The 14,760-nt window shown below is 40.6% G+C and overlaps 1 protein-coding gene across 1 annotated transcript in view; it reads left to right on the top strand.

Annotated features, from left to right (window-relative positions):
- The first annotated feature begins 7,380 nt into the window (after positions 1-7,380).
- Positions 7,381-14,760, top strand: part of PCSK1 (proprotein convertase subtilisin/kexin type 1) — a 65,997-nt gene continuing 58,617 nt past the window's right edge. The window contains exon 1 of the mRNA XM_073678258.1: positions 7,381-8,010. Coding sequence (XP_073534359.1) covers positions 7,828-8,010 — 183 coding nt within the window. The 5' untranslated portion in view covers positions 7,381-7,827. The remainder of the gene's footprint in view (positions 8,011-14,760) is intronic.

Here is a 14,760-nt window from a genome sequence, read left to right as displayed (position 1 = left end):
TAAAAAAAAACCTGAATACTCATGGGAGAAGCAGAAATAAAATAAGTGCTAAAATTTGTCACTTTTAACCTGGTAACAGGTTTCCTTTAGGTTAAGTTCACACGATAAGTTTTTTGTGAGTTTTCGATGCAACTTGTTTTTGCTATGCAAAAAAGGCAGCAGATCGGCGGGGTTATGCACATCTCATGGTTATGCAGAGCCCATGAATATGCTTGATTACCTGGCAGCAGGTTTACTAGTCCTCTAATGATAATCTCCTGCTGATAAAACATTGATTTTATCAAAACTACAGCAAGTAGCCCATTTGGTGACACATCACTGGAATCAGGATCTCTTGCTCTACATCAGGGGTGGGGAATCTTTTTTCTGCCAAGGGCCATTTGAATACTTATACCATCCTTCGGGGGCCATACAAATTGTACACTAACTCCGCCCACAAAGTACGTCCTGACGATGGCACTGGCATCAGGATGTAATCTTTCATTGCATTCGTAGTGAATGACTCGCCCAGGGGGGTTAAGGGTCAGACTCGGTACCCGGGCCTTTAGCTTCTTTGTAGGATGTCATGGCAGTCGGCTCCCGGGCCTGTCCTCTGGGGTCACTCTTTAAAAGGGGGTTTTTGTTAACAGTTTGTCTCGTGACGCCACCTGTGGTTCCCGGTAATGAGTGTCGGCGCTGCTACAGACCTCCGGGGGTGATGGGATGGCAGCTGGGATGTTTCTGCTCTCCACAGGCGGAGCGGGCCCCCGGGGCAGGGTTGATGGAAGGGATGCAGGGCGTTGTAGTGTAGGAGGGATGATGGCGCAGCGGCAATAACCGACAGAGACAGTTAAGTGAAGTCCTTTGATTTTTACTCACAGTTGACAAGTTCCTCAGGTTACACTGCACAAGTTACCGCTTCCCGTGTCGCGCTGTGTTCACCAAGCAGGGGTTCAGAAGTCCCTCCGGCAATTCGAGGGTACGTGTCAGGACCCCCTTCTATATGCTCCTTTCCTCAGCCGACTTTCCGCACTGAGTCTCTCCCTCCTGCCCTACGCCTCACAAACTGAGCCCGAAGATGGCGTCCTCGGATCCTTCAGGGTCACCTGGAGTTCCCTGATCCTTCACGGCTACCTTTCTTGGCTACTCGACTGCGAGTATGGCAACTGCACCATAGAGGTCAGAAGCCTCCGGTTTCCTAGCCGAGACTTGAAGTGACACGACTAGCCCAGGGACCGGTTCCCTTCTTGTGGCCTGGTCCCTCTGACACTTGACAGATTAGAGCGTACGGGTGGCTTCCTGCTCCTTCCGTACCCCTGGGACCCCTTCAGTTACCGGAGCCTTCCTCCTCTGCTCCCCTCTTCTTCACTCCTCTGCTGGGCCTCATTCACTAGGCCCACTCTGGAGCAGAGCTCCTGCAGAGCACCTGCTCCTCTCACTAGACACAGAACCACTCTCTAAGATGGCTTCCTTTTTTTATACTCCTTTCAAATGCTCCCCTTAACTCCTTCCTCCACCCACACCCACTACTTGGTTCCCCCTCACTCTGGTTCCCCCCCACTCCAGCCAGGGACAGGGCTCAGCAGAACTCAGTGCATCTTGCCCTTCCAGTCGGCCTGGAGCAGTGTAGTGTTGGATGCAGGTGTTGGGGTCCCGGGCTGTAACCTTTCCTTACCAGAGTGTGAACATTGCGTGTGTGCTCACAGAGCAGGAAGAAATTAACGCCTGGCAAGTACTGCGGTCCACGGGAATCTGCCCGGGGGCCGGATAAAAGGTCATTGAGGTCCGGGTCTGGGGTTCCCCACATCTGCTCTACATTATGCTGCTCTCAGATTATGTTGAAAAAAATGGTTGACAGATTCCTATTAACAAAAGTAAAATTTCAGTAAAGTCTTTACAGTGCCTGGGACAGACATTTCTTTTTCTCTTTATACTCAGGGTGGCTCAATCCTGATCATTGTACTTGAACGTAGTTTATAAGCTAAAAAAGCATGCTGGCTTCTGTACTAGACATAGATTAACAAAGTCGTCTTGAGCTACCTGAAAACTCAGCTGTCATGAGGATCTACAAGTTAGTGAAAACTTCTCCTTGCTCAGATACATTGGGTTACATCTTCCATTACTGTATAATTCTTAGATTGCGCAAACTTAGTTTAAACGGTCTTAACGTGTGCCGGATTGATCATAGTGGTTCATGCTGTTTGATAAATTTGGCATATCTTTAGACTGCTTAGTCTAACTTTAGACCATCTATTAGTTGTCTTACTTTGTGCCAGAATTTTGGAAAAAATGGATGTTGGATGTTAGATTATGCCCTCCCCACAAAGTAACGCCCCTTTGGCAAAGCCACACCCTATTGTTGGACAATACACAGAAAACACCTAAAGTCTAAAGTTCAGAAAGACATTTAGGCATAAATTAGGCCAGTATTCTGCAGCAATTAGCTTGATAAATCGCCCCCATTACATCTGTCGTGCAGCTGCTAAAAATAAAGTCTGTTCTATTACTTACTTTCATCTACTGAAGACAAGAAGGTTATTGCCAACGACTTGCCCAGAGTAACATCACATCAAATTCTGCTACAGTTTCTATTAGCTTTTTATATACATATCTGACATCTCTGATGGTGTACAGTATCCTGCGTCGTGTCTGTCCCAATTAACTACTTCTCCTTTGTGACTCTATCCTGCAGTGTTTGCCCTTTGTCACCGCATGATGTCCTGTAGTAAGCATTTTCCATTGCTTTCGGTTAAATGGCCCATAGAAGACAGAGCAAACAAAGGCAGATTGGTTGCTATGAATGAAAAGGCTAAGGCTTCTTACTAACCGCTTCCTGTTTGCATGAACTGTAGGCAAGAGGCAATATACCCTGTCGTTAAAATCATATTCATTTCCATGTTTTGCTAGAAAAGCACATTTGTGTCTCATTTATATACTTTTCGAACGTATTTTGTCATAGTTCTATATAATCACAACACATTTAATTGTACATACTGACGTCAGCATTCCAGGAACTTCATTTCATCTGCCGGGATGCAACAAATTGATGCCAGGTCAAACTGCTCCGTAAAGCTACCAATGTAACCAAGGTCGCGGCAAGTCTACCTGTGCGCACTCCGTATCCAGAATATAATATACATGATATTTTATTTACTCCGACACTAAAAGTGCTACTCCATCTACAAATATTCTCCAGTGTGCTCAGGTCAATATCTTTGTGCATAGGGACAGGATTATGGCCAGTAGTGCTGCTGTATTAAATGTCAATTTTGCCAAGGAAATGCCTCAATGGGTTTGAGAGTCATGGCACCTTTAAGGCAGCCGAACCCACTAAGACTGCCTGCCCATGTAATGTGTATGTACTGGGGTCTTCTGACTCTCCCCAGACAGATGGGGACAATAAGGATAGTGTATGCTGAATTTTCATACATGATCTTTCTGTTCTTCAGGGAAAAAAACTCTACTGGAGGGATTTTACTCCACTCTCCCCATGCAAAGCAAATGCATGCTCACTCAAACCAAGAGTACATGTTACAGTTGTGCAAAAAATTCTTAGGATCCAGGTCCAGTGGCCACATTACTAATCTGTCGCTGCTGGACCAGAGCACTGCAAATACTTGCAACCCCCTCCCCCTTGCCTCTTCTGGTTAGTAGGACTCTAAGTAATCATGTTTGCATTGTGATGCAAAATAATGACATCTTTCAGCTTACTAATCATAAGAGGTATGGGGATGTCGCGAGAGTATTAGGGTATGTTCACATGATGCATTTTTGCCTCGGGAAAAAAAAACACCATTCTACTATCCCAGCAAACTGAATGAGATTTCTGCTGCTTATTTTATCCTTGCAGATTTTAAGCAGTTTTAAATGTGCAGTATGTCAAGTTTTTTCAGTATATTTGAAACGTTTTTCACTCATTGTAATAAATGAGAAAAAAAAAGAACAATAAAATAACGTATCAAAAACACATGCAAAAAAAGTGGCAAAATAGCAAAAAAATTTTAATGCAACATTTCTCCTGCCAGGAGACACATTTTTTCTGCAGAAATGTTTGCTGCATACACTTGACTTGTGCACATACCCTTAGGAGGTTTGCAGGGCTCTGATCCAATGTCAGAGGGCCCACATGAAGCAAGAAGAAAGCAGAGTGAATTAATAACTAATCATATTTTTTTGCCTTCATTTAAACAGAATTATAGCATGAAGCAGCAGTTTTGCAGTCATTTTTCACAAATCACAACAAAATGCATGAAGTCAGTGAAGTGTGTGAATATACCATATTTTAGAGGTTGTCCACTACTCATTGATGATCCATGGGTTTATCATCATCAAGGACATCATCTGCAAGGAGTTTGTATGTTCTCCCCATGTTTGCGTGGGTTTCCTCAGGTTCTTCGGTTTCTTCCCACACGCCAAATAGATACTGGTAGGAAATCTAGATTGTGAGCCCAAATGGGGACAGTGCAATAATGTCTTTAAAGCGCTGTGGAATTAACAGCGCTATATAAGTGAGTAAAATAAATAAGTAAAAAACAAACAAACAAGCCCCTGGACCAGCATTGCTCCAGCGATGTCAGTGGTGGTCCCGTGAGCACTGCCAACTATCATCTGCTGGCTTCACAATTCTGTCAGATAAAGCAGTTTTGTATCATGCAAGTGTGAAGGCTGCAGCAGTCGATGCTGGAATGGAGCTAGGCCAGAAGGTGAATAAGTGTTTTTTTATATTTTACTTGGGGCATTTAAAATGGTAATGTAATAATGTCTATGGATTTAGAATGGGATATCATTAGTGATGGGCAAGCGCGCATCGGGGAGCTTGGGTCCCCATAAGAAGCTCATTTGAAAAAGAGAGAGAGAAATGCTCGAGTCTGCCATTCACTTCCATTATGCTCGCTACTGGAGTCGAGCACGTCCGAGAGTCCAACCTGCTTGATTCGAGCACTCAAGCATTTCAGTGCTCAATCAACACAGGGCAGCATTGTGGCTCAGTGGTTAGCACTGTTGCTTTGCAGCGCTGGGGTCCTGGGTTCAAATCCCACCAAGGACAACATCTGCAAGGAGTTTGTATGTTTTCCCCATGTTTGTGTGGGTTTCCTCCCACACTCCAAAGACATACTGATAGGGAACTTAGATTGTGAGCCCCAATTGGGGCAGTGATGATAAAGTCTGTAAAGCCCTGTGGAATTGATGGCACTATATAAGTGAGTAAAATAAATAAATATCATATAAGCTCATGTAGGTGTCCTAGTTCTTTTGTCCATATATTGTAAAGTTGGATAATACTTCAGTATGCAAGGAATCACCTGAAACTGGAATACGCTTAAAACTTTATTCCACTTTAGATATTGTGGGTGTAAAATGTAAAGAGAATTCATCATCAAAAAAATGACAATTTGTTTTAATCAAGTATTCAGAATACGGTGACACAAATCACAGTGTCACAAAGTACTGTTGCTTTGCAGCGCTGGGGTCCCTGGGTTCAAGTCCCACCAAGGACAACATCTGCAAGGAGTTTGTATGTTCTCCTCGTGTTTCTGTGGGTTTCCTCCAGGTTCTCCGGTTTCCTCCCACAATCCAAAGACATACTGATAGGGAATGTAGATTGTGAGCCCCAATGGGGACAGTGTCCATAATGTCTGTAAAGCGCTATGGAATATGATGGCACTATATAAGCAAACAAACAAAAGTATTTCTTTTTACAAATTTCAGAATTTTTTTTAACACAAACAGAAAAATCTATGCAAGTTTAGTATCACCTCTATGGTTCGGACCTAAATAGTTTTTCCAGGTCATCTTTACAAAGAATACCGCAAAAAAAGAAATAAACTATGGCAGAATTGCATTGTAAACATGTCCTCATACGTCTACATGTACGGACAAATAAAAAAGTTATGGCTCTCGGAAGCTGCGGAGGTAAGGGGCCATTCAGCCATACAAGAATTCCCCATTGAGGCATGGGTTACTACCTAAACACATGTAAGTGTCATTATATCAATTCGAGCCATGTACAGACAGGTCTTCCACATGGCTGCTCATGAATTTCCTATTGCACAAACCGCTGCCGGTGACGCAGAATTACTCCATCATACTACCTGCTTCAGATATCAGAGAACATATAATTGGGATGGAAAGTGTGACATAACAACCGTGGTGGGAATACAATCTGAGTCAGCCTGAGAGGAACAGACGAATGCATCCTGGTCCCTTCCTTCACATAACCAAGGAATCCAAATAAATCCATATGCTGCTGTATGATGTCTCAGTTAGGGGCTTCATTAAGGTTGGAGCTCACGTTCATTTGTTCTTTGCTGCTCCTACCATAGGACACATCACATTTCAGAGTTACAAATGTCAGATCCAAGGCTTATTAGGAAATCAGCGGAGCGAGGAGCTGCAGACACCCACCCATGATATCTGGGGTAGGGGAGCTTCCCATGCTGTCCAATGCTCTGGTGCTGAAATAACTCTCCATCCACAGCCAGATGGACTTGGCATATGCTACAATAAATACATTAAACATTTAAAGGGACACTAAACCTATTGTCTTACCTTATCTACAATCTATTGTTCTGTGTTATCAGCCACTTCCGTTGACTAGTGTTTTTTTTTTAATGGGATCATTCACAAAATTCATGTCTGATCAGCCCTTTAAGTCACATACCTCCAGTCCTCAGAGCCTCAAAATACATTTTTACGTATATGTGGGAGTAACATTAGCAGATATTATATCCCCAGCTTTTTAAATAAAAATTTAGCAGAAACGCATGCGTTAATTGATTCTGAAATTCTTCATAACTCCCTGACAAAACATAGAAATGAGTCTGGCAGATGTATCAGGGATGAGTTTATTATTTGGAAACCCCCTTTTGTGATGTCTCAATGTCTTCCCTCCTTTTACATTGGAACCTAATGCAATGATTTACAATGTGATCCTAAATTATTATTATTTATTTATATAGTGCCATTGATTCCATGGTGCTGTACATGAGAAGGGGTTACATACAAAATACAGATATCACTTTCAGTAAGAATTAAACAATGATAGACTGGTACAGAGGGGAGAGGACCCTGCATTCTAAATGAATCACCTATGCATCTGCATCCAGAAGCTGCTGTATGTGCAGCCCCATGTAACACGAGACATGGGCAAGATATAGTGGAGAAAATACATGAGACTGTGTTAAAGAATGATACTTCTCAATCATTGTATGTATATATATATATATATATATATATATATATATATATATATATTGATATACCATATGCATAGTATCTGAGCAAGTTCTATCAATGTTGCAGTGCCTTTTCCGTCCTTGGCTTGTAATCACAGTGGTGTCTTGCATGTATCTGTTCCGGGAACATATGTAGCACACAAGCATAGAGAAGCCTACAGTCTGTGCCGGCCAGGCGTTCTATTGACAGGCAGCAGTGGAAGCAGCTGATCTGTCGCCTGTTCCAGCGTGATATTGCTTTTCTTTCAGTCATTGTGGGCGTCTCTTTGCCTAATTACACGGACTGATCTCTCCGTGGGCAGTGCAGCTACGTGAATCCCTGCTTTCTATTTTAGCATCTCTCCTCCCTTTGGGAATACCGTATAGATTTAAGACGCTGGAAGTGTGGCTTGACGTAGTTTTGACGTGTAAATACTCATTTCCATTGAATGTGGAGAAAGGTTCGTGTTGTGGGGATTTTTTTTTTTCCAGCTATAGACTCCACAAGAGAAACCTGCTCCTGACATTTGCTCACTAGGCAACAAGGCGAAGGCAAAGGGTTTTATATTTAATACAGGGTTTTTTATTTTTAGAGAAGTAATCATTGGTGAACATTACCCAGATACGTGTTGCAATGGAAGGAGGATGCCGGCCTTACAAGTACATTGCTGTAGTGTCTATCTTATCATCATGCTGCTTACTACTTGTGTCTGGCATAGAGAGACGATATGTGAATGAATGGGCTGTAGAGGTCCCGGGTGGTCCAGAAGAAGCAGAGTTACTAGCCAGAGAACTGGGCTACGAATTACTTGGTCCGGTAAGACAAAAATACTTGAATTTTGATGTATTTGTGTTGTGAAAATGCATATAACCTGTGTTAGAGGGGGGTATCAATACTGACACTTCATTATTAGTTTGCCATATTCTTCAAAATGTCACTTATAGAACCTGGCGCAGAATTGGCACTGCATGCCTGTGCTGCAATATTTTAATCAGTTGCCTCATTAATTATTCTTATTTTATTTTTAAAATACCATTAATTCCAGAGTGCTATACATATAACATATATAAATCATGTATAGGCAGACTGGTGCAGATTGATACAGAAGGGTATAGGACCTGCCCTCATGGGGTTACAATCTACAGGGAATACAACCTGTAGGTGCCTGCAGCCTTCAGAGAAAGGCATCATTCATTCATAAGTATTGCACTTATTACTAGCACCATCTTTATGCCATTCAATTGCATGTTTGTTGCATGCCAGGGTATCTCAATATTTTTAATTAACCATACAATGCAAATGATATGTGTATGTATTGTCAGGATTCTTTTTATTTGTATCAAACATGTGATTTTAGCAGATACAAATACATACACTGTATAAGTAAAGAAAACCAATATACCCTGGGAAGGTTTATCTGCATAAGATTGTTATGTGCCTGCCAATACAAACATTTTATACAGTATACACTTTCATATAGTGAATGCAATGAAGCAAACTAGGAGCCATTATAAGGTTAAAATCTTGGATAAGATTGTGATATTTCTTCGTCATGTGGATTTAAAACATCTTCTTCATCCAACGCTGATGTTTGCAGATGAAAGGAAGGATTTGGTGATGTGACGGAGTCATCCAGTTCCCAAGGTGTCAATTGTAAATCAGGATCTTTATATAGAGTATATAGTATATATAGTAGGGATTCGATCAGGTGGCATCACCCTTACTCATACCCATCTTTCCAGAAGTGTTACAAAGGCAATTACAACCTGAGAGTCCGCAGCTTGCAAGACAGATGTCGTCTTCATTAACATTAATCTCTGGAGAAGTATCTAGCATATATTATTTTTCCATATTCAATATGGCTGTGCTTGTTACCAGCATCTGCTTGCCGGAGTCACTAATCTGAGTCACACACATAAGCTGTATGAGATCTTGGCACCGACACGTTTTGGTTTATATTAAAATGCAGAATTCTTACAAGGTATAATATTAACTATATGAGTGACAGCTCATTTCTCTGATAGCTAAAGTATATGTTTTCATGCAAATACAGAAAAATAGATGGTACATTAAAGTAGAAAGCAAGCATGAAAGATAACTTTTTAAAAGACAAAAAAATTGTAGGCTTTAGGCTGCTTAGAATTTTTTGATCTTAAGATAATATATTGTAGACAGTGTTCCCAGGAGATTAATCTTATACTTATTCTTGTATCCTACATTCATTTTGTTACAATGTACAAAATTCAATGTTGAAAGAAAACTTTACAACCAAAAACGACAAATGTAACTGCACTAATGTCCCTCTTTACCAGAAAATGACATAATAGTCCAAGAAGCCAAGACATAAGGAGAAGCTAAGTTGGGTCTTCACACTGGAGAGAAGTCTTAACTGTGACTGGGCCTCGTCGGCAGAATGGAGGGAGATCTATAATTTTCTTTACCTGACCAAATAGTCCCTGACCTTGCTGAACCACTATTTTGTCTGTCAGGATAAAAATCACCAGTGAGATGAACTGTTATGAACTTTTTTCAAGCTTTGGTGTGCATAGAAAGTAAGGGAAGGGATAGGGAGATAGGTTGAGGAAGTCAAAAATAAGGGTTTCTAGATGCCTAGTTATTTGCTCAGTTTATTGGTCATGCTATTTTTCTACCATTTTAAAAAGGTGTCTCAAGTTCAGAAAAGGGTAAAATTGCAAAGTAATAGCAAGCAACATTGCAATTTACCCTTTATTAAAAATCCTCCCTGTTCTCAAAAACAGAGGAATTTTTAATTTTATAGTGTAGAGCTTCTTGTTTAGGTTTCTGGCCACCCTGCAGTCTCAGAGTGGCCGGTTACCTAGGCAAGGAACGCGCACCACTAGCATGGTGCAGAGGAAATGCTGCCTCAGCTAGCGGCTTGGAAGGGCGCTCTGTTTGGACTTGCACCATAACCATGCTTCTGGTCCATACTGTCAATCTTCAAAGTTCCCCGCCCCCAACAAAGCAGGAAGCTGGGGCCTGGGGAGCGGTGTACTCCTGAAAATAAATCTTGAGAACACCCCGTTAAGTAATATTTAATCGTTTCTTAGCCTTAAAAGGGTATATGATATATTCACAGGCTATTTAAAACAGATGTGGTGTCAAGGTGTAAAATGCCCATCTATGCAGACACCTGAAATTTCTGGCAGGTAATGAAGCTACTGGTCACTTTTTTGGGCAAAAATTGCACCTCCACCTTGATTTGATGATCAGCATTCATATTATTTGGTGGAATAGAGGAAAAGGGACCCTTATTGCCCGAGTAGGTTGGATCCTAGTGGTGGCATACCTACCCATAGACTTTGAATATATTATATGTCTATGTTGGGAAATCCATGTAAAGTAATTCACAAGCTGTGAATTGTTTTTCTTCACAATTTCACAAAACCATGATTACACAGACTTTCCATGTCATAGACAGGTACATGAGAGTTTAAAGAAGCCGTAAGGGCCTCACCAAACTACTCATAATAAGCTTATTTCCGCATGCGGGTGTCAAGCTCTTTCCAAGCGATTTTAGCATCACTTGGAAAGTGCTTGACAACTAGGTCACACTATATAAATCCATGCAAACGGCTTGGATTTATATAGTATGACCCGAGAGAATGGTTAAAAATAAAAAAATAAACCTATACTTACCTTCCGATGGCCCCCGCAGTCTTGCTGCGCTCCTGTGCTGGCTGCCGGCAGATCGCGGTACGCTGTACTGAAAGACCTTCAGTCCTGCACTGAAAGTCCTTCAGTCCTGCGCGATCTGTCAGCAAGCACAGAGAAGGAGTCCGGGGGCCGTCAGAAGGTGAATATAATCTTTATTTTTTATTATTTTTTTTACAGCTTTTAATGGTACCTGGGTGTGGAGGAGAGTCTCCTGTCCTCCATACTCGGGTACCATCCACACATTAGAACGCGCCAAATACGCAAGTACAGATGCAGTCTTGCGGAATTGGCGCGTTCTAATGCAAGTCAATGGCTGCTAAAATGTAGTGCTTCTGCAAAATTAATGGACATGCTGCGGATTTTTGAGCGCAGCATAAACGCTGCGGAAAAATACGCGCAGCATAAACGCTGCGGAAAAATACGCAGCATGGGCATTGAAAGTGCGGAATTGCATTGGAGACCATGGGGGAAGGTTTACCAAGCATTTCCCAAGCGTTTACGCTGCGGAATTTCCGCAGCGTAAACACTTGGGAAACGCATCGTGGGCACACAGCCTTACGACACAGAAACACTTAGCATTACAGACTAAATGCCATTCACTATTTCATTGTCTCAAACCTTGCTATTCTGACCACAGACAGATTCTGAGGTAAGCTGGTGTGGTCAATCACGGCAGGTTACTATAAGGCGTACCTTTTCTTGTACTTGACCAAGGGTCTAAAATTTAGGTAATGGCGTTCATCTAATTCTTAAGTTCCCTCTCAGGTAGTCATCAGAGTGTAGTCCGCAACTATTCTCTCAGCAAGCTCTTTTATATCAGGAGGTCTCAAGGTCTCCTGTTGAGGTAACTAATCATCAGGTATGCATTCAACTTGCCACGCTATCACACAGATTTAAGTAACTACCATCTACTTCTTCTGACCACAAGGTGCAGTAAATCACTTATTTGATACATTCTACCCACCTACAGTAGGGCTTGAGTAGCACCACAAACTTGTGTCCTACACAAATGATCTGTGTCCTCAGCCAGCCTTTAGAGGGTGGTTTGCCGGCTCAACTTCTCATAAAAGCCACCTGCATTCATTTAAAACATGAACCTAGCATAACATGGATTGACATAACCCAATTCGGCCAGTTACAATATTTACCTGGTTCACTACAATAAGACAGTTCAGGTGTACATTTTTCTCATTACGAGGTGTAGTGATAGTTATGCTCACTTGGTTTCTCAGATCACCCCCTGTACATATTATCCTGGCTTATAGACTTTGATTGGAATAAGTTCTTCATAATTGACATTAAATATTTCAGTTGTCATACCCAATACTGTAAACTAGGTATTGACCAATAGATGTTTTTTAATGTCCTTCACATCATTGTTGGTTACTCCAGCTGTTCGTCTCATAGGAGCAAACATAAAAATAAGCATGAGCTGGACCCCATATATGACAAATAGTAATGGTGCACAACGGACCCCACTGACTATAATGCTGTGCTATTTTGTTGGATCTATTTAACAGGATCGATGACAAAGACTCCTAACATAATCTTTATAAAGTAATGTGTTTTCCTGAAAAGTTTTTCGTTTCTATTAAATCTTGGAATTTTGACTTGAGGCATGACAGGGCTTGAAGTTAAACCACTTGCATGATTTTTGTTAATGGTTTTGTTATATTTAAAGAGCATTTTAAAAGCACAAAAATCACAAATAGAGAGAACCTTACTTGTATGTTTAAGTTTTAAGGTTCATTTACACTGCATGATTACCGGGAATGAGTGCTCCTAGGAATGTTCGTTTCCCGATAATCCTGCAATGTAAACAGGTTGGTCAATCACTTGACAGACAAGGAAAATGCTTGTTTGTCGGGTGAAATGATGTTTTGGTTTGTTTAAAAGGTCGTTCTCAGCAGCGTATCATCCTGTGTAAACAGCACCTGCCAAGAGCAATGATAGCCTATGCACAGCAAAAGATCTATTACTGATCGTGCTCATATTATTATGTGGTCCCTCTGTCTAAAAAGGCTATTAAACAATCGCCAGTCGGCAAATATGTTACGATTGGCAGACATTTAACAATGCACATCAGATATTGTAAATACACCTTTAGGGGAAAAAAAAATACTACAAATTGTGGAGCTCATGTGTATTTAAATAACAAAATAAATCAATTGGTTAATATTAAACTTGCTACATATCTGGTCAGTTTTATACAGTTAAGTGCATATTAAATACAGAGTAAAGATAAACTGAAGACAAGCCAACAATACATTTTCTTTATGACATTAATGAAAAATTGTGTAATCTATTGTAAGGTTGGACAATGGAATCTGATTAAGTGATGACTTATCTGAGTAAAAAAATCATTAAGGTATCACACATGGAAAGGATACTATACACGACTACACTAGTAGACTTGTATGATGGCTCAGACTGGTATGATGGCTCACGTAGCCGCGTCAAAGTAAAATTGTTCACACAAATGCAAGCGTACCACATACCAATACTAAACCCTATGTCCTCAGCCTCATAAGTCAGTTATATAATATTCCTATGGAAAACACTTGTTTAGGTATTTATAACAAGAGGTAATGGTCAGTGTATCGACAAATTAAATCCTAAGAGTTTACACCTGCCTGTATAATACACTGCATGAACAGAACGGCCATCCTGGAGTGTGCCAACTTCATTAATCCTCTACAAACCTGAATCAAGAGTTTATGGCAAAGAAAATCATATTAGGGAAATATTATGTCATTCTCTTATTTATGAGAATGGCACTAAACTGAAACGACATTGTAAATGATCCAAATATGTTTTGCTGCTGAAATCTACATTAATGAATGACATTTCTAGTTTCTGTTACATGTTGGAATTTGTCTTCAGTTATGACAACAGGGCAAGATGCTAAACCATTTGATTTTGTTATGGTTTTATTATATTTTAAGGGCATGCAACATGAAAAACAAAAATCCCAAGTAGATGTAAATAATATATTAGCTCATGGATAGTTCTTGTCATTCATTATCATAGTTATTTCATACTTGTTTTTTTTCTCCCTTTTGGGTTTTCCAGATATTTGACCCATTATAGTTCTTATTGAGAGGCAGTTCTGTTTTGCCACAAATATTCATGCATTTTTTTCCAAATGCATAATGTTGAAAATCTGTTTTTCCAAGTTGTTGAAAAAAATAAAGCCCCCCTCCCTAATTTTTTTTTACCATTCTAATGTTGTAAACATATTTAAGTAAATATAAAGATATTTATTTACTAATGTGAATGAGACCTCACACCTAATAGAATACATTGTGACCTAAATATTACATATTTAACTACGTTTGGGAATATTCTATACATTTTTAAATTAAAGATATTCATAATATTTCATTATTTTGGAGGAAGTATGATCCATTGACAGTATATCCACTTTGGTTGGTCTGATATTTTTCCTCCTAGCTCATGCAGCATATGAAAGGAGATAAACATTTTAAAATTACCTTTTGACGTTGATGTTATTTTGCATTAAATAATCCTCATTTTGCAGTGACTATTGTGGTATTCTGATAAGACGAAGTGGTATTCCCGTTTTAAGACGTTAACAATTATCCACAGTGTAGGTAATAAGTTCTAGATTCTAGGTGTCCAACTTCTGAGACCCCCACCGATTACTTGAAGGGCACACCTATTTCCTATCTGAATGGAGTGTCAGGGTGCATGTACGACCACCACTCCAATGTTTCTCAAAGGAACAGCCTGAAAGCTGTGCTCAACTATCTCCCATAATCCTATACAGGATGTACACCGCGGTGGGTGATCATGTGCACTGCTATGCCATTTAGAATTGAAGCATTGGTACCTATTCTGGAGATTTGGTGGGTGCCTCATTGGTTGGAC

This window comes from Phyllobates terribilis, unplaced genomic scaffold (assembly GCF_046119375.1).
Source record: "Phyllobates terribilis strain yellow unplaced genomic scaffold, ASM4611937v1 Scaffold_1__5_contigs__length_1240528914, whole genome shotgun sequence".
NCBI lineage: Eukaryota > Metazoa > Chordata > Amphibia > Anura > Dendrobatidae > Phyllobates > Phyllobates terribilis.
This window is presented reverse-complemented; position numbering and strand designations above follow the sequence as displayed.